The 19,957-nt window shown below is 35.7% G+C and overlaps 1 protein-coding gene across 2 annotated transcripts in view; it reads right to left on the bottom strand.

Moving 5' to 3' along the window:
- The window catches only part of LOC138713071 (pyrimidodiazepine synthase-like), a 78,117-nt gene that overhangs the window by 1,925 nt on the left and 56,235 nt on the right, over nt 1-19,957 (bottom strand). For both annotated transcript variants that reach the window (XM_069844812.1, XM_069844811.1), the window contains exons 2-5: nt 14,707-14,812; nt 6,643-6,865; nt 2,546-2,666; nt 2,144-2,259 (exon numbers count right to left, since the gene is read on the bottom strand). In XM_069844812.1, coding sequence (XP_069700913.1) covers nt 2,144-2,259; nt 2,546-2,666; nt 6,643-6,865; nt 14,707-14,812 — 566 coding nt within the window. The remainder of the gene's footprint in view (nt 1-2,143; nt 2,260-2,545; nt 2,667-6,642; nt 6,866-14,706; nt 14,813-19,957) is intronic.

The raw sequence follows: 19,957 nt of genomic DNA, 5'->3' as shown, positions 1-19,957 counted from the left end.
TAATATATCAGTAAAATAAGAAAAAACAATAAAATAAAAACATGATTTATAAAGATATGGCTACTATTTCCTTTTTATAAATTTATTATGGCAGACAGCACGTGCTTGAAGCGACTTCAAACTTAATCAATCAGTCACATAGCACAAAACAGTGCGTGCATTTTATTTTAATGAGGGCACATGTCAAACCTCCGCAGATTACTAAACTAGCAAGAACGGTATTTTCTTTCTGGAATCAGAGGTCTACACGTCTGAGTTGGGTGTGGTAATTTGATCTTTATAATTTATTTTGTTGGCCTAAGTTGTATACCAGCAGTTTGTATGGGTTTATCGCGTTCTATTGTTAACACACAACGTTAATTTTCATCATCACTATCAGTATTTCAAGACAGATTCCCAAGAATGCCACATGGTATCAACTGGTTTACACTTTAATCTAATGTTACCAGATTTTTTTTCACAATTTTCAGTGACAGATATCAGTGTATATGGCATTTATGTTAGTTTGTCATTCACTTGTATTGCTTTACACACCTTAAAGAATTAAAATACTCATTCTATTTACACACAAGATTAATTCTAGAAAGACACGGAGATATTTCCATCAATTTTTAGAGTTGTGCATAAAAAATTATTTTCAAAGAGAAATTAAAAAAAAATCACTCCATTTTGAGCATTTTCTTATTCCACTTCGCAACTTTCTCTGGAGTCAAATATTTCTTCAAGCAAGACATTTTATAAAATAAGTTATTTCATCCAAGTCCATCTATATTGGAAGCAAAATAAAGGACTGTCCCTTCAATTTTACTAGTTGTGGAAGACATCTTAGCAATGTACATTCCACGGAAGCATTGTGAACGAATACTCCAGTCCAAGCAGTCGGATATTCAGCATCATTTTCATAAAATTATAATAATTAACATTTAAAATTCGCGAATATCTGGGGACGACTTATTAAATTCAAGGACATTCAGGGGACAAAATGCGAAATGTAGAGATTGTCCCGGTAAACGTGAATATCTGGTAACCTTACTTTAATCTCAACACGAAACTTAGTTCCAACTCGTAAGTAAAGAACTAACTAGCCTGTTCGAATAACGTGTTGCAACAGCGCTTGGCTTCTTGTTAAGTCTCGTGTGCCGATAAGCTTCACTGGCTGCAGATACTAACATCAGTGGACGAACAGTAACTTAATTTGTTTGCGCCATTCTGTCTGGATGTTACTTAGCCATTTTCGTGAAGTCTCGCAACTGGTAGAGCGTGCTGCACTCTATCGGGAAGGCAGAGCAGCTCTACCGCCATGCAGTATGAATTGCAACAATTAGTAAGCTGAAACGGTCTTCAAAAATCTGGCAGGATATCAAACCAGCGAATTGGGATTATTAAGAATGTACACTGAGCGAATTTTCCTGTGTTTTGTTTCTCTGTGCGCCAGTGTTTAGTTCCACTTTCAAGCGCTAGAGGTTAGTGTAATCGAGCATATGCTAAGATAATAATTGAGTATAGAGTTGAGACACAGGATCCAAACATCGCCTACCTTATTGCATAATCCGGTAACGCTTTGCTTCAAATAAATTCAAGTTAACAGCTTTTCCTTATTTCTCAGTGGCAAACTAGTTGTAATAATATTTTTTTTTTTTTTTTTTTTTATATTTCAGATATAATAAATTATATTATAAAATGATATAATACATTATAAAATTAAGTATCGAATTCGTTTAATATTTGTATATAATATAATATAGGTAAAGGTTTTACTTCTCATAAGAGTTTTGTTTTTCCATTTTCAGCGCTATCAAATCATTACATATTTTAATTGTTGTTGAGGTCAACGTCTCAACTCTCATTATAAAGGAACTCTAGAGTCTAGACATTACAGTTAGTGACGGATTTATTATTTTATGGATCCAATTTATTTTATTTGAGTACATAATGTACCTAGATGTATTAATTATATGTGTTATATTTCCGCTGTGTCGACTGCTAGCTGGTGTGATGTCAGCGCCAACTCCAGGGAGAAAGCAGAATCTCACGCTCTAGCTGGCTTGAAGGTCATTGAAATCAGTCCGGCTACATCAAAGGTACCGACGCGAAGTGTCCATTCTTTATAATCCCTATTCGCTGATCAAACCGTGTCACTTACCAGGCGAGGAAAACGCTCCTGCGGGAGCTCGAACTGTGGACCCTCCAGGTGGCGCTGCATCTCCACCCGCTGGCACCAGGGCCACAGCATCAGATCCAGCATGCCTGGCTCCGCGCCTGCGCAGAAGACTTGGTGATCTTATTCATCCTGGATTTTGGAGGGATGTTAAAATCTTTGGCGTGACTTTCTCCGACAGAAAATAAAACCCTGGGTCCCTAGTGCGCGCATGAATGTCACCAAGTCAACAATCAGCGTCTATATAGTGACGTTTCTTGCGTGTTTTTCTAAATTACAATTAATTTATTTCATGTGGTGACACATCAAACTGAAGTTCAATAAGACTGCACAGAGGGACCCTAGGTGCGATGGAATGAAGATTGCTGACATGTTACCAGCTCATACCTGCGTAGAAGGCCGTTCCCCTCGTTGCCAGTTCCTTCTCGAAAACATCCAGCTCGTCCATGAGCGGGGCGAAGGCCTCCAGATCCGCGTTTCCGTACACCTTGTAAGCTAGCGGGATCGCCTGCCAACAGACATAAAAATGAGTGCACTGGTTCACGGCACATACGGAAAACGGCTTTCGTTATGAACTCACAACCGCCATTGTTCAGAACCATTGTGAGACAGATATCCAGTGTTGTCAATTCTGAAGAGCCAATATAATAGTATACTTTGTTTCCGAAACTGCAGTAATTTAGAAACATTATTGTAGTAGACCTGCATTAATAGGTACCTTCTGTGAAATATGACAACTGCACACACATGCATGTGCTGTACCTAAATTATATACATACATAGGAGCTTTAGGTACAGACCCTGTTTTTAGGATCTAGAGAATATTTTGTTACATAATCACTTGTTTGAAAACACCTAAGAAATTCAAACATATAGGCCTACTAAATTAACTTAGAAAGCATGATGTTGTTTTAATGATTACAATTTTATAATTAAGAAATATAAGACCAATATTACATTTTAGTTACAATTTTATTACATATAATTTTAATATCTGTATTCACTTTAAATTTTCAGATTGTTACTTACCATAGAGTTTACCATGCAAATAGTTATTTATTAAATACACAAGATTGTAAACATAAATTACCTGGTACATATTTCACAGCTAATATATAGTAAAATTGTATAAGATATTGTGAGCCAAATGCCTGACGATGCCCAAGGGCGAAAACGTTTGCATTTCAATGTTATAATATACAATGATCATTTACTTTTGTAAGTGTTATTGATTTTAAACTATGATATGTCATTTAGACTGAACTCTAAATAAAATTAGATTATATTACTACTAAATTAAATTAAATTTTTAATAAGTTATATTAAATGCTGTCTCTCAAACATCTATCTGGATTAACAAAAGTCAACACTGAAATTTCATTATATAGTGTGTTTATTAAGTATGGAATATTACTCGTAAGTTCTTAAATTTTAATTTTACAAAAAAAAGTTTTATACAAAAGCTGCTGGAGATGAGACATACAATACGATAAAAGTGTTCGAAAGAAGTTAGATAGTCAGGCATACAAGTGTGGCACTAAAATTATTTTTTTAATGGCATCCTGCGTTAAGATTTACAAATTCCGTTTCGTAGTTAAATTTTACGTATGAATTTCTTCCTTTGCGGTTACTTGAAGTCCTGAGTATATCAAGATAAACCAAGAAATACCGGAGGTCTGAAAGGAAGAATTAGATTGGAACAGATCAGTCATGCAACTGTGAGAAAGACAATGGACTGTTTTCGTGAGGGACATTGTTTGGCTGTGAAGGGTTCTCGTTTTGAACATCTATTGTCAAGTTTGGATAGTGACAGTATTTTGTTTAGTTTTATAGTCTACTTAAGGGGAGAGGATGGTATTTTTTAAAAAAATTTTTCTATTTGGTGTAAAATATTAATTTTTTTTAATGTAGAGAGCTCATAGCTGTGGCAACTCAACCAAATAAAAATATTTTGAAAAAAAAAATTATTTGGGGCCCAAATTAAAAAAAATATATATATACCCAATGATATACCCAATGCAGGATTGTACTAAAACCGATATATCTAAACCGTTTTTTAAGATAGATTCAAACAGTTTTTTGCAATGTATTCGCAAAAGCATGTTCTACAAACTATCTGTAACAGAATTTTGATATTAGTCCCTACGTTTGTAAAATAAACAATTAAAATTTAATAACAATTTTCTGATTTCCTTTCTTGCAAACAAACGGACGTATTTTTAAAATGTAATCAATTAACAAAATTCTGTTACAGAGAAAAGTTTCCTAATAGTCTAAAGAATGTGTGTTCTAAATTTCATGCATGTATCTTTGATAGTTCAGAAATTATATCCATTTTTGTCTGGCAATGTAGCAAAACAAAAATGAAGTTACTGGAATCCGATAAAAGCGGGCGTGTGATTTAAAAATCCATAGCGCAGGAAGTTTAAAAATGACGTCTCAACAACCGATAAGGGCACAAATACCCACAAAATGTTATGCAATGCATTCCACACATATCAAAGGGTATTTTAAAGAAAAACAATTTTTTTTTTTTGAAAATTTAATTTACCGGAAACAACAATAAAAGTGGTCGAGTGATTTAAAAATCCATAACGCAGGAAGTTTAAAAATGGCGACTCAACATCTGATAAGGGCACAAATACCCACAAAATGTTATGCTATGCATTCCACACATATCACAGGGTATTTTAAAGAATTTTTTTTAAATTTAATTTACTGGAAACAACAATAAAAGTGGGCGAGTGATTTAAAAATCCATTGCGTAGGAAGTTTAAAAATGACGTCTCAACATCCGATAAGGGCACAAATACCCACAAAATGTTATGCTATGCATTCCACACATATCAAAGGGTATTTTAAAGAAAAATTTTTTTTTTGAAAATTTAATTTACCGGAAACAACAATAAAAGTGGGCGAGTGATTTAAAAATCCATAACGCAGGAAGTTTAAAAATGGCGACTCAACATCTGATAAGGGCACAAATACCCACAAAATGTTATGCAATGCATTCCACACATATCAAAGGGTATTTTAAAGAATTTTTTTTTTTTGAAAATTTAATTTACCGGAAACAACAATAAAAGTGGGCGAATGATTTAAAAATCCATGACGCAGGAAGTTTAAAAATGGCGACTCAACATCCGATAAGGGCACAAATACCCACAAAATGTTATGCAATGCATTCCACACATATCAAAGGGTATTTTAAAGAATTTTTTTTTTTTTTGAAAATTTAATTTACCGGAAACAACAATAAAAGTGGGGGAATGATTTAAAAATCCATAACGCAGGAAGTTTAAAAATGGCGACTCCACATCCGATAAGGGCACAAATACCCACAAAATGTTATACAATGCATTCCACACATATCAAAGGGTATTTTAAAGAATTTTTTTTTTGAAAATTTAATTTACCGGAAACAACAATAAAAGTGGGCGAATGATTTAAAAATCCATAACGCAGGAAGTTTAAAAATGGCGACTCAACATCTGATAAGGGCACAAATACCCACAAAATGTTATACTATGCTTTCCACACATATCACAGAGTATTTTAAAGATTTTTTTTAATTTACTCATTTTTCACCAAATAATGCCATCCTCTCTCCTTAACATGATTTTACGTTCTTATTTGTCTCAAGTTTGACGTCCATGAAACAAGTTTAATAAATAAAGAGTGCGGCAAAACATCCTCCGAAATTTAAAGTTTAAATAAAGAACAGATGGATCAAAATAAGAAAACTGTATTAATATGAACTGTATCTGAACAGTGGGAAATTTAGGTTTACATGCGTTGCCATAGCGATATCAAATGACATGAGCAAAACAACAAGAATTGAATAGGACATTGAATACACGTAACTGACATTCAATTAGTGCAAATTTAATCTGTAACGAATCCCAACTATGCCGTGGACGGGTGAAGAACGTGCTTACGCTGTGGTATCGTTTCTGGTAAGTGGTGATTCCTTTATCGCTGCTCAGATGTTTCCCGGATGCTTAATTTCTTCACGTGGCGACGTCCCCTGGCCAGCACGATCACCAGACCTTGCACCCTGCGATTTTTTTTCTATGGGGGCATCTTAAGGCTGAGGTGTTCAAACATCGGCCGAGGACTTTGCCAGACCCAAGAAATGCAATACAGGAAGAAATTGGTCTTATTCCTCAAGAAATGCTAGTTAGAGTGATTCAGAATTTCAGAAGTCGCATTCAACAATGCAATGATAGTGAAGGACACCACTTGAGAGACACGTTATTCAAAAAATGAAAAATCCCCACTGTTAAGATACCATTCATATTAATAAAGTTTCCTTATTTTGATCCATCTGTTTTTTTTATTTAAACTTTAAATTAGGGAGGATGTTTTGCCGCATCCTTTAGTTAAGTGACACGAAAAGGGGGTTTGGGTATAAAATGTCTACACATTCATACAGAAAACTAATACTTCCTAGGATGCATAACACTATGAATCTCGGCGCGCACCTTGCTGAACAGCTCCAGGCAGATCCGGTCCTGCGCCTTCTGTGCGGGGTCCCCGGAGTGCAGCGGTCTGTCCGGGAACTGCTCGTCCAGGTAGTCCGCCACGATCAGGCTCTCGTACAGGCAGCGGCCGTCCTCCGTCTCCAAGACAGGCACCTTGCCCAGCGGGTTCTTCTCGAACAAGAAGTCGGGCTTGTCGCCCAGGTGCACGTTCACCACGTCATAGCTGCGAACACATTTCGTGGTCGATCATTTTTCGTAAAACAACCCGTGTTCTCCGTTGCCTCGTGTAGGATCTACGCGACGTCGGGAAAAAAGACAGGTTTTAGTGACATTTACGGTTAATTATGAAATGGATTATTCATTTATTTCTTCAAGTACTCTTTTGAAGAGGTGGAGAAGTTCAAATATCTTGGAGCAACGATAACAAATAGAAATGATACTCGGGAGGAAATTAAACGCAGAATAAATATGGGAAATGCCTGTTATTATTAGGTTCAGAAACTTTTATCAGTCTGCTTTCAAAAAATCTGAAAGTTAGAATTTATAAAACAGTTATATTACCGGTTATTCTGCATGGTTGTGAAACTTGGACTCTCACTTTGAGAGAGGAACAGAGATTAAGGGTGTTTGAGAATAAGGTGCTTAGGAAAATATTTGGGGCTAAGAGAGATGAAGTTACAGGAGAATGGAGAAAGTTACACAACGCAGAACTGCACGCATTGTATTCTTCACCTGACATAATTAGGAACATTAAATCCAGACGTTTGAGATGGGCAGGGCATATAACACGTATGGGCGAATCCAGAAATGCATATAGAGTGTTAGTTGGAAGGCCGGAGGGAAAAAGACCTTTGGGGAGGCCGAGACGTAGATGGGAAGATAATATTAAAATGGATTTGAGGGAGGTGGGATATGATGATAGAGAATGGATTAATCTTGCTGAGGATAGGGACCAATGGCGGGCTTATGTGAGGGCGGCAATGAACCTCCGGGTTCCTTAAAAGCCAGTAAGTAAGTACTCTTGCGGACAGGTTACAAGTGCCCTGTCATTTTGCTGCCTCCTTTGGATGGAGCGTTCTTCGGAACACGTTTCCGCTGCTCATGGGGGATGTACCGTTCACGATGTGAGGGGACATGGGATTCACCATAACGTCCCAACGCACTTCAACCTGGTTGTACGAGCACATCTGAACAACATCTACGAGGAGCAATGGATATGGACAGCCGAACCTGTTACGTGGCCAGCGTGATCACCCGACTTCACGCCCTTAATATATATTTTTTTTCTTTCAGGAAATGTGAATTGATACCAGAGAGGAACTGACTATGCGAGTATTAACTGCTTTTGATCAAATTCGACACAGACCGATAACCACTGCTACGACGGTGTAGTGAATGTGATCAGGTTCAGGGTAGACACTTTGAACACCTGTAACTTGTCACCAAACATACTTGAAAAATAATTAATTTCATAATTGTTAATATCACTAAAACCTGTCTTTTTTCTTTCGATGTCGCTTAGCTCCTACACGACATGGGTTGTTTTACGAAAAATGATCGTCATTGCGAGATCTGTCGATCCCCAGAGTTTGTTGCAGAGGTCTTGAATCACCCTGTATATAGCTGTATATATATACATATTACCTCTCTCATGTCAGTATTCTGTTTTTAAACATTTTGATTGTACTATTTCCAATAGCTTCGTAAACAGTGTGTCATCCTTTTGTAATTAGTGTTGTTGAAGTTATTTGGTTCGTTGACTTTGAGGTCCCCGAAGTACAATCAAAACTGTATCGGCCATTCTATTCCTCTCGCCTAACCACTGCATGCATAAAATGATTCCGTTTCAGTGTGTGACGCTTGCAGTGTTGCCAACAGTTGTTCGTATAATCCCGCTAGATGGCTTTCGAAAACCCGCGATTTTCTAACAAATATCTCTAGATTTTAATGTATATTTATTATTCAATAATAATAATAATAATAATAATAATAATAATAATAATAATAATAATAATAATAATAGTAATAATGGTCAAGATAGAGCATCCACCCGCCAAAGTAACGAATATTGCACACTATTATCATTGCCAATGTGGCGCTATAAAGCAATTTTGAACACTTTTATCACAGACACAACATATTTAAATTCTTATTGCACGATATATGTTACCGTTAAAGCCTAAAATTCGACAAAACCAGTTTCAACTAGTAAAAACTAGTTTTAAAATATAGATAGATAGAAAGCGAATTTTCGTAAGATCTAGAATCAATGACAGGTCAGGTTGGGTTTGTTTAGGTTTTTTTTTAGGCTTTTACCAAACAAAAACCTAAACAAACCAAACCTAACCTGACACTGATTCTAGATCATACGAAAACTCACTTTCTATCTTTATTTGCTTAACCCATTTTAACCTAGCGTTACCATATGGTAACGCAGTGCAGAAAGCAATATTACTTGCTTCATACACGTCCTTATTTAATAAAATTGGAATTTTTCTTTGTGAATCCAAGCTACATGATTGGTTCTTTCTTATTACATTATGAAATTACAAATTTATTATACCAGTTGGGCAAGAGGAGCTGCGCGATTTAGATGTTGCTTTCTCAGCAGCAATTTTGGAGAACATCAAGTAGTAAGATAATGTATTTGTTACTTTGATTAATTTGATCGTAATGTTTGTTGTGGTATTTTACTTATTGTTGATTGAGTATTCATGTACATCAAGCACAAGTTTGCAATCCGTAACATTGTTGTGGATATAATACATTGTTTCTTACGTTACCATATGGTAACGCTAGGCTAATATGTTGTCACTCATTCTTTGTGCTCTCTTGCTACTAACAGTAAGATGAAGGAGTTGCAAGAAAGTACAAGCAACAAAATGAATGTCACAAACAGTGCGTGAAAATGCATGAGATACTTTTGGAATTAGAAAACGAAAAATTAGAGCATTCTACATACAGCCACCAAAGCCCAACTCTGTATCTGACGAGAACTCTGCTGATGTAGAGGGCGGCATGTTCGACAACCTATGTGGAAGGAAACTGAGTACTGAAGCTGGGGTTATTTTTGTTAATAGCGACAGAACAGGTGCACCAGATGATATTCCTTTTGTTGAAGAAGTGGAAGTTGAAGAGTCATCTGTGATAAAAGAGAATGATACCGTCAACATTGCAATGTGTGGAAATGGTGACATCAGTGGATAAAACAGTATATTATAACAGTTCAATCGATTTCTCCAGAGAGTGACTTTTAAAGACAGAGATGTGACAAATTTTGTTTTCTTTATAAAAATTCGCCTTATCTATGTAAAAACTGTTTTAGCCCATTTTCACATAGTTGTTAGATGTAGCTATACAAATTGCTTGGCAGCCAAGTAGAAGATCTGGCTCACCATTGAATGAATTAGAATTCAAATGGGAGATTTGAAGAAGTCGGGAGCACCCCAAGAGGCAAGGGGTGACCGTCTACTTCCAAATACAGCGATATTGGAGCTACGAGACGTGTCCAAAAAGTAACTTTCCCTGGGGCCGTTTGCAGAAATAAAATACAATTTTATGGAAAGATTTATTCGAACAGATACAGGAATTGTTGAGTTATTTTTTCAACATATTTCCACCTGAATTGAGACTTTTTGTTACCATGGTATCAACAGAGAGGTGCAAACGGCTGTCACACACTGGTTCCGATTCCAGGCGGGAGATTTCTATGTGGGACAAAAGTTGTTCCCACGGTGTGACAAATCTCTCAGTTCCGGTGGGAATTATGTTGAAAAATAGTTCAACAATTGCTGTATCTGTTCCAATAAATCTTTTCATGAAACTGTGTTTTCTTTCTGTAAACGGCTCCGGGTAAACTTACTTTCTGGACGTCACTCGCAGAACATCTGATTATATAAGATACAATAGAATGGAACATTAGTGATTCCGATACCCGGAAACAAAAGAAAGCGATGTGCTAGTGAGAATGCTCTTCTGACATACAGCTTCCTCAAAATTTGATGTAGCCCATGTTTTACCTTACTACCGAAATATGTGAAAATCACACAAAAAATTATGTAAAACGTTATGTTTCGAAAATGTGTTTTGTTCATACGAATATATTGTGACAATAATTCTATTATGTATATTTGTTCAGGTATTGTGAAAGTAATTTTCTTATTTTTGTATTTTTTGTATTATTTGTATGGAGTGTGGTATTGTGAATGACAAAGACGTGGACATTACGACGAAGTGAATAGAAACGAATAGATGCATTTGAAATGTGAATAAGGGGAAGAATGGAACGTGTTAAGTGGACATACAATAAGAAATGAAGCCGTATTGGAAAGAGTGGGTGAAGAAAGAATGATGCTGAAACTGATTAGGAAGAGGAAAAGGAATTGGTTGGGTCACTGGCTGAGAAGATACTGCCTACTGAAGGATGAACTGGAAGGAATGGTGAACGGGAGTGAATGGTAAAGAGTTCGGAGCAGAAGAAGATATCAGATGATAGACGACATATGGATCATACGAGAAGACAAACAGGAAGGCAGAATATAGGAAACATTGAAGAATGCTGGGTTTGCAGTGAAAGATCTGACCTTGGGCAGAACACTGGATGAGTGATGAATATATTATTTGTATGCTAAAGTTCAGTTAAGTTCAATAAATTGCTTGAAAGATGTCATTATAAGGCAACAACTCATTCTTTAAGATTTGACAACATAATGACCTAGCGTTACCATATGGTGAATGAATGAATGAATGAATGAATGAATGAATGAATGAATGAATGAATGAATGAATGAATGAATGAATGAATTATTGAATGAATGAATGAATGAATGAAAGAAATAGCATTTGGTAACGCCCTGTAATTCCACATATTCGCTTCAACAATTGAAAACAAAAGCATTGTTGTGTTCAATTATATCCATTTAATTAGTCTATAACGAAATAAACGAAAAACTTGACGAAAAATAATTCAGGCTTTTAAGGGTTAAACTAGTTTTTACTAGTTCAAACTGGTTTTGACGGATTTCGGGTTTTAACGGTAACATATATAATATGGAATTATCACTACATTAACACATCCATCATTTCACAAAACACACGCTGAACGAATTAAATGTAATTATGAAAGCCGCTTATAATGCTAATATGAATTTCATTTCAGAAACTTTAAAGATTAAAAACCGCTAGTATTCCCGCTAAGCGGGATAATATAATTTTACCCGCGAGACGGTTATCCAAAAAAGCTAAATTTAGCGGGAAAACCGCTGAATTGGCAACACTGGACGTTTGAAAATCGATACAGATTTCGGATGCTTGTATCGATACAGATCTCAACTATCTTTACCTTCCCTTTTAACTAACTCACACACCCCTGCGGGTAGGGGAGGGAGATTTATCTGATCGTACATTGGACATCTTACAGATGTGGGACTATTTAATCATGGGGTCAGCATGACTCAAGCCTCCACATAGGAATGCAGCGTATGGTGTTGTCACACTCGCAGTAATCTTATTCCTTCATACTTGTACTTATTCCGTCCAACCAGATCAACTTAGAACAGCGCTTGGCGGATAATGATGCTATTAAGAAATGACTCACTAATACAGATGAGATGACAATTCGTGCAGGAAAGGATTGCGTAGGCGGTAGAGGTGACTTTGTGAGAAGTTTACAGAAGGGAAAGGACTGAGTTGTGGCGTTCGCTCCAATGTTCGAGCGGGCATCGCACGCTTGCTGCGGAAATTCCTTCCTTCCTTCCACTGATGAAATTACCTTATAGATACAAAATACTTCTCAGGGGTATGGAGGCCATGTCAACAGGAATTGTTGCCCCCCCCCCCGCCAACAAACATGTTCTTCATTCAGAGTTCAAAGGTTAAAATCTAAGTATAACATTCTCTCTCAAAGTAACAGATCTTCCAGCAGTTACAATAAAAATTACAGTACATACTATTCACGGCAAAAACTGTTCTAATTCTAGTCCTTGTAATTGTCCGAAGTTAAACCTATCAAACCGAGTAAAATACAGTATTTAGCCAGTATTGTTACTGATCGAAATTTACGTTGGAACAACCATGTTAATTATTTATTTATTTATTTATTTACATATCTATTTATTTATTTATATTTATATATATTTATAAATATACTACCTTCACTTCAATCAGTTATAAACATAATAGAAAGGGGCAGGGATAACACGACCCCCACTTCTCTAATTACTACTTTTACAAAAAAAAATAATTAAAATATGTATTAAAATATGTTTGGAAATAATGCTTGATTATCCAATGTATCTCATACTTGATGATTGAACATCAAGCAAAATTATTAATACATAATGTAACGGAAATTCGCACGATTCTTAAAAAAAAAATTCCCTGCGTGTTCAACATTGAATGCTCAGTGCAATTTTGCTAATGAAATTCACAGGAAAACTCTACAAACTGTAAAATTTATGAAAACGATAAGAACTACTTCATATTTTGCGAATGAATACATTTGTTTCTGCAAACATTAATCTAAGTTGGACTATGGAGAATTTCGAAGGCCGTCAAAATTTGCATTTGTGGTCTTTAAATACGAACAAATGAAAGAAGGTGTACATGGTAAACAGTAATTTCAAACAGTTGATAGGAGTAACTCGCTTTATTCAATTTAATTTCTTATTAATATTTTTCTTCTTCTTCTATTTTTTCAAATTGTAAAATTGTTACTAAGGCCCCTTTAGGTATATGATACATTGAAATGCACATTATTTAATAGGAAGTCCCTTAATTGTTAAAAAAAAGTGAATAAAAACTGTTTCAATCAAAAGTGGATAATAATTACAGCAATATATTCTTAAAAGTTTGGCTTAAACGGTTCAAATTTGAGTTTTGTGAGTTGTTTCATTTTGAGTGCCTACCAATGTCTAGACACACCAAGCGCCGGCGTTATATCTTAGATATTATTTAATATACCGAAGTACATAAGATATTTCCATGCAGATATTCTGCGTCATCATACGATGAAAGAGTAATGGAACGGAGAAAAATTCTCTCCGGCGCCGGGATTTGAATCCGGGCTTTCAGCTCTACGTGCTGATGCTTTATCCACTAAGCCACACCGAATACCCACCCCGGCGTCGGACAGAATCGTCTCAGTTTAAGTTCCAACTCTTGGGTTCCCTCTAGTGGCCGCCCTCTGCACTACGTCATAGATGTCTATGAACGTAGGACTGAAGTCCACACATGTGCTGAGGTGCACTCGTTATGAGTGAATAGTTGGCCGGGATCCGACGGAATAAGCGCCGTCTTAAATCACGAAGTGATTTACACATATCATATATATTATTTAATGTACCGAAGTACATAACGAGGGCGCCTCAGCACATGTGTGGACTTCAGTCCTACGTTCATAGACATCTATGACGTAGTGCAGAGGTCGGCCACTAGAGGGAACCCAAGAGTTGGAACTTAAACTGAGACGATTCTGTCCGACGCCGGGGTGGGTATCCGGTGTGGCTTAGTGGATAAAGCATCAGCACATAGAGCTGAAAACCCGGGTTCAAATCCTGGCGCCGGAGAGAATTTTTCTCCGTTCCATTACTCTTTCATCGTTATATCTTAGGTCTTTAAGTTACTGTTACTATTATCATTATCATTATATTATTATTATTATTATTATTATTATTATTATAACCAGACAACCCCGAAGAAAGTAGCCCCACCTCTCTCAATAAGCTGGTGGAGAAGAGGCTAGCCCTACAGTCACCCTGTCCAGTATAGCAGTCACATTTTCATATATATATCGAACCCAGGTTCTCTGCAGAGCCGCGAAGGACACACTCGGCCCTTTTAAACGGGATATCAATTACGACTATTCTCTCCGGGAATTGAACTCTGCGTCCTTGACGGTAGTCATACACGTTGCAGCTTCATTCAACCTTGTGTTGACCTGTTTATCAGGCGATGACGTCACCGAGGATCTGATTAATTAGACGGGCAGCTGTCCGGGCGGCCTGTTTGTCGGGGATGAGCCACAGCGATATTGTTGTGTGCAGACAGGGGCGTCCAGCTACTCACGGGATGTTCTTGGCGTCCAGCACCAGGTGCACCCGCTGGGCGTAGGGGCAGAAGCGCATGCTGTACAGGCGCAGCTTGCCCTGCACCAGGGGCGGGTTGCTGGACCCTGCAGGACACAACAATAGACTAGAGTGCGAACTAGAAATTGCAGGAAATACGGATCGATTAGAGAGTGATTTATGCTAGAAATATAAAATTTTAATCTAAAATGACCAGCATAAGGCCACCACACAATGTATCAGATTAATTATAAATTGAGACACGATAACGCAGCCAATATTTTACACCAGATATCTGATATCTCCTTTAAATATTTTACCTTCAGTAGGCAATAATATAACCCAGGCAATACTTTAGAATAGTACATTATGCAACGAGCCTATAATGGTAGTAATTAAGACGCGAGTATGTTTGTTTATGAAACGAGCACAAGCGAGTTTCATAATTTTCATACGAGCGTCTTAATTACCATTATAGGCAAGTTTCATACGACTTTTTATGCTCGACCATATTTCTAACTTGAAATTATTCATAAGTATTCATGTTATGGTTATCTAAGTGAAGAGCGGAACTGACCTTCTAAATTGTGAGATGTGCGCAGACGCGAAAGTATTGATTTTTTTTTTCCGAGGAACGAATGTCATTGACCTTGATATAATCTAGAGAATAACATGAACATTAATATTGATATAACCTGGAAATTGATTTAGAATTGAAAAACGAGATGACAAATTGAATTTATTTGAATATTATTTACAATTAACGCTAATTATTATAGTAACAGAACATAACCTTGTGCGACAGTATTGGATTTCCAGCCTCCGTGACGTTTCGCTAATTGTCTTTCGATTGCATATCCGAGAATAATCGATACTTGCGGTTTTATAATGGCATAATGGTGATTTCTCATTGGCTGAACAACTGAACTATAATGAATAGGTGTACTTTAATGAGGTGCATTAAAGGGCTACTACCAGGTGTATAATTACTACATTTCGGCATGGTCGAGCATAAAATGATAAAGCAAAGGTGTATTGGTATACAAGTATACTGACAGATGGACGTAGTATAATAATAATAATAATAATAATAATAATAATAATAATAATAATAATAATAATAATAATAATAATCCGTGGCGCTACAGACAATGAAGGGCCAAGACCTACCACCCGGCTGTTGGTCTCATGGATGGCCACATGCCGAAGCAGAGGTGGACGATCATCCAACCAGAATGGCGGTATCATGTGGTTAGCACGATGAGCCTCCCAGCCGTTATAGCTGGTTTGCGTAACCTGATTTCGCTACCTATCGTAGCTCCCCAAGTGCATCACGATGCTGGGTGAGCACCGGTCCCATAGAGTGGCCGAAATTTCATGAGAAAATTTCTTCCCCCATGAGTACTCGAACCAGCGCGCATTCCGTAACGCGAGTCCTAAGCAGGATGCCTTAGAGCACGACGCCACGGCGCGGGACAATATTATAGTTTCGGGTAAAATTAACAAAAAAGACGAAAAAAGTGTTTTTTGCATAGACATCCAAAATATCAAAATATGCCATTTCATAGCCTAAGTAAAATTGCACAATTTCGTGAAATAACTGATGTGCACTTTTTTTATCAATAGCGTTATCAGCAATAGCGTAATTCCTCGTACTATTCATGAGGGTTTGGCTATCAGTAACAACACAATGCTGATATGCAGAAAGTTGCTCTGTGAAGTAGACTCCATGCAACATCGTGCACAGATTTTTCAGCAAAAATTATTCAGTATCTGGTCACAAGAAGAGAGCAAGAAAATTGAGTGTGGTTCACTGAATTTCATTTTGTCTATTGAAACCAGCAAAACTTTTATGAAATCTTAAACCATTAGCAGGAATATGACGACTGATATTGCTTAAAAAAGATTCGCAATCAATATCACCCTTAATGACTTTACAAAAAAATAAATAATCAAGATCCTGACGTCTGGTAAATAAACTACAGCAATTAAAATACTTGCAGTTAATGTCATATTTATAATCAGCGGAATTACGTAAAAATCTATAAGCACACAAGGAAATAAATTTTCTTTGAATATTCTCCAATTTAGCCGAGTCAGTGGAAGTAATGGAGTTCCATACAACAGGATCTAACCAACGTATAGCATAAAATTAATAGACACATAGGAGTAGAAAAATAATAAGTTATAGATCTAATTAGACTAAGCATTCTTAATGAATGGATATAAATATATTGCACATGATCATGGAAATATAATTCAGAAGACATCAAGATCTCTAATACTATCTTTCCTAGTAATTATGACATTATTAGGAGAATGATTAAATTTTAGGAAGTAGTTTTCCGTGAGAAGGAAATTACAAAAGTTTTGGATTGATTAATTTTCATTCTATTTTCAACATATCATAGTGCAATTGATATAACATAATTTTGAAGAATTTGGCAATGAGCCAAATTATTAATTGAGGAGCGTTTTTGCAAAAGTCGATAGATGCAGAAATCAAGATTTTACAGAAATTACACTAAGTGTCAGGATCTATCGAGTTTTGAAAAAACCTGGAAGGTTTGGTAGTCTCTACTTACAGTATGAATCAAGTTTTTGTAAATCTGATTTCATAGATCGATTCCTGAGGTAGAAAACACACGATATCCATATGTAATTCACTTTATAAAATTTCTGCATCTATCGACTTTTGCAAAAACGCTCCTCAATTTATAGAAGATATGTTATTTATAAATAATAAAAATAAGAGAGACCCCAAATTAGATCCTTGAGGATCTCCACATAAACTACTAAATGGATTCGAGAGAAAATTACCTAGTCGAACACAAGATTGTTTATCTGTTACATAATTTTCAAACCAATTAACATAGTTAGTGGAGAGACCAAAATTACTTAACCTATTTAATAAAATTTTGTGAGGAACAACATCAAATGCTTCGCTAAAATCAAAATAAATTGAGTCAATTTGACTTTGAGTTTCAACTGCAGGCATAATGAGATTGAGATAGGAAACTAAATTAGTAGTTGCAGATTTACCTTCAGTAAAACCATGTTGGGCTGAATTGAGCTTATTTTTGACATGAAATGAAATGTGTTTGTGAATAATTAAAAAAAAAATATTTAGGATAGAAATAGGTCTAAAAGTAGCAACATTGTTTCATTACCATTTTTAAAAACAGGAATACTAGATGCTTCCTTCCAAAGTGAAGGATAAATTCCTGTTTTTAAAGTAAGATTGAATAAAAAAGTTGAAACAAGTATGAGAATATTAGAGCATCCCTTAATATAAAATTAGTAATGCTATTAGTACCCTTATATTTATTAGGCTTCAGCTTTTTAATGGCTTTAGTTACATCATCGAACGTAATTTCAGGCAGGGGCAAACAGGCAGTAATATTAGAATCATAAGTAATGAAATTAGACTTATAATTTTGTTGAACAGATTTAAATTGACTAGCAAATGCATTAACAATTTCATTTTGATCCGTGATATGAACCCCATTTAATAATAATTCAGTGGGATAATTATTGTGTTACGAAAAGACTCAACGTATTTCCAAAATGTCTTAGGTTCATTCTTTAATTATCATCAATAGATTGTGAGCATTTAAATTTGTCCAATTTATTTATAGCTGTTTTGACTTGTTTTCTAAAATTAGAAAAAATTTGGTAATGATGATAAGTTTTGTATTTTTTTGAATCTACGATGCGCTCTATTTTTTTTCTTCTGAGTTGACGTAAATTATTTGAAAACCATTTAGGATAGTGTGACTTTTTAAAAAAAGTGACAGGGACGGACAGAGATATAGCATTATTTATAACTGGAGACAATGAATTACTGGCAGCATTTACATTCGTAGTTTGATAAATACTGTTCCAATCAAGGACGCCAGCAAGAATCAATCTCAGTGGTAGCAAGATAGCTAGAAAATTAGAGGAAACGGATGGATGGAGAGAGAGAAAACTGAACCTGAAAAATAGCCAGTTCTGAAATATAAATTACCTGCACACCCATTCATAGTTTGAAGCACTCGCTTTTGTTGAATTGTTTACCGAGGGTTTCAGAAACATGTATCGAATACGTAGAGAAAAATAAAAAAAAACGTGTAAAAATAAAAAATCTCAGTGCTAGGAATTGCTATCACTGGCTACCCCCTGTAGGCACCCTTAGTTCCAATCATAATTATTCAGAATAGAATAGAGATTCTAAGTATGTAACATACTAAGTACGTTATTAGTAATGGACATACCAAGTTTCAACTTTCTAAGTACAATAGTTCTGTAAATATTAATAATTTTATAAAACTTTATATCGTTTGACATAAAATGCTCCATGCACCATATTGTAAGAAATTTTCAATATTTCTTTTTATTTATATGTTCAGAGAAGGTATATAAATAATGATAAGTATTAGTTTATTATGGGAATAATATAGTAATACAGTTATCTTGGTTTTAATTTCATACTTTTAAGGGCACAAAATCAAAAACTAACATTGGAATATCAAAATAAATATAATAAAAATGGAAAAAACCAAATTTTCATTTTTTCTTCAGTTTTGTTCGGCAATTTCACCTCTGCCTCCCCTTAAGTAGGAACTATTATTGCAACTATTATCCCAATATGGAGGTAACGATAAATTTAGTTCAAAATCAATTGAGACAGAGGGGTGATTATTATCCTCAGCAACTAGAGACTGATCAGCGGGTTTAACTGAATTATTATTGACATTAGTAGAAACTAAATCTAGTAAATTTTTACTAATAACAGAAGTTTCACCTAGTAATAATAATAATAATAATAATAATAATAATAATAATAATAATAACAATAATAATAACAATTTTAAGCAGGTTATTTTACGACGATGTATCAACATCTCAGATTATTTAGCGCCTGAATGAAATTAAGGTGATAATGCTGGTGAAATGAGTCCGGGGTCCAGCACCGAAAGTTACCCAGCATTTTCTCATATTGGGTTGAGAGAAAACCCCGGAAAAAACCTCAACCAGGTAACTTGCCCCGACCGGGATTCGAAACCAGGTCACCTGGTTTCGCAGTAAAACGCGCTAACCGTTACTCCACAGGTGTGGACCATGATGATGATGATAATAATAATAATAATAATAATAATAATAATAATAATTTTAAGCAGGTTATTTTACGACGATGTATCAACATCTCAGGTCATTTAGCGTCTGAATGATATTAAGGTGACAATGCCGGTGAAGGGAGTCCAGGGTCC

Source organism: Periplaneta americana, chromosome 14 (assembly GCF_040183065.1).
Source record: "Periplaneta americana isolate PAMFEO1 chromosome 14, P.americana_PAMFEO1_priV1, whole genome shotgun sequence".
NCBI classification, from domain to species: domain Eukaryota; kingdom Metazoa; phylum Arthropoda; class Insecta; order Blattodea; family Blattidae; genus Periplaneta; species Periplaneta americana.
The sequence above is the reverse complement of the archived record's forward strand: the minus strand, read 5'-3'. Positions and strand labels throughout refer to the sequence as shown.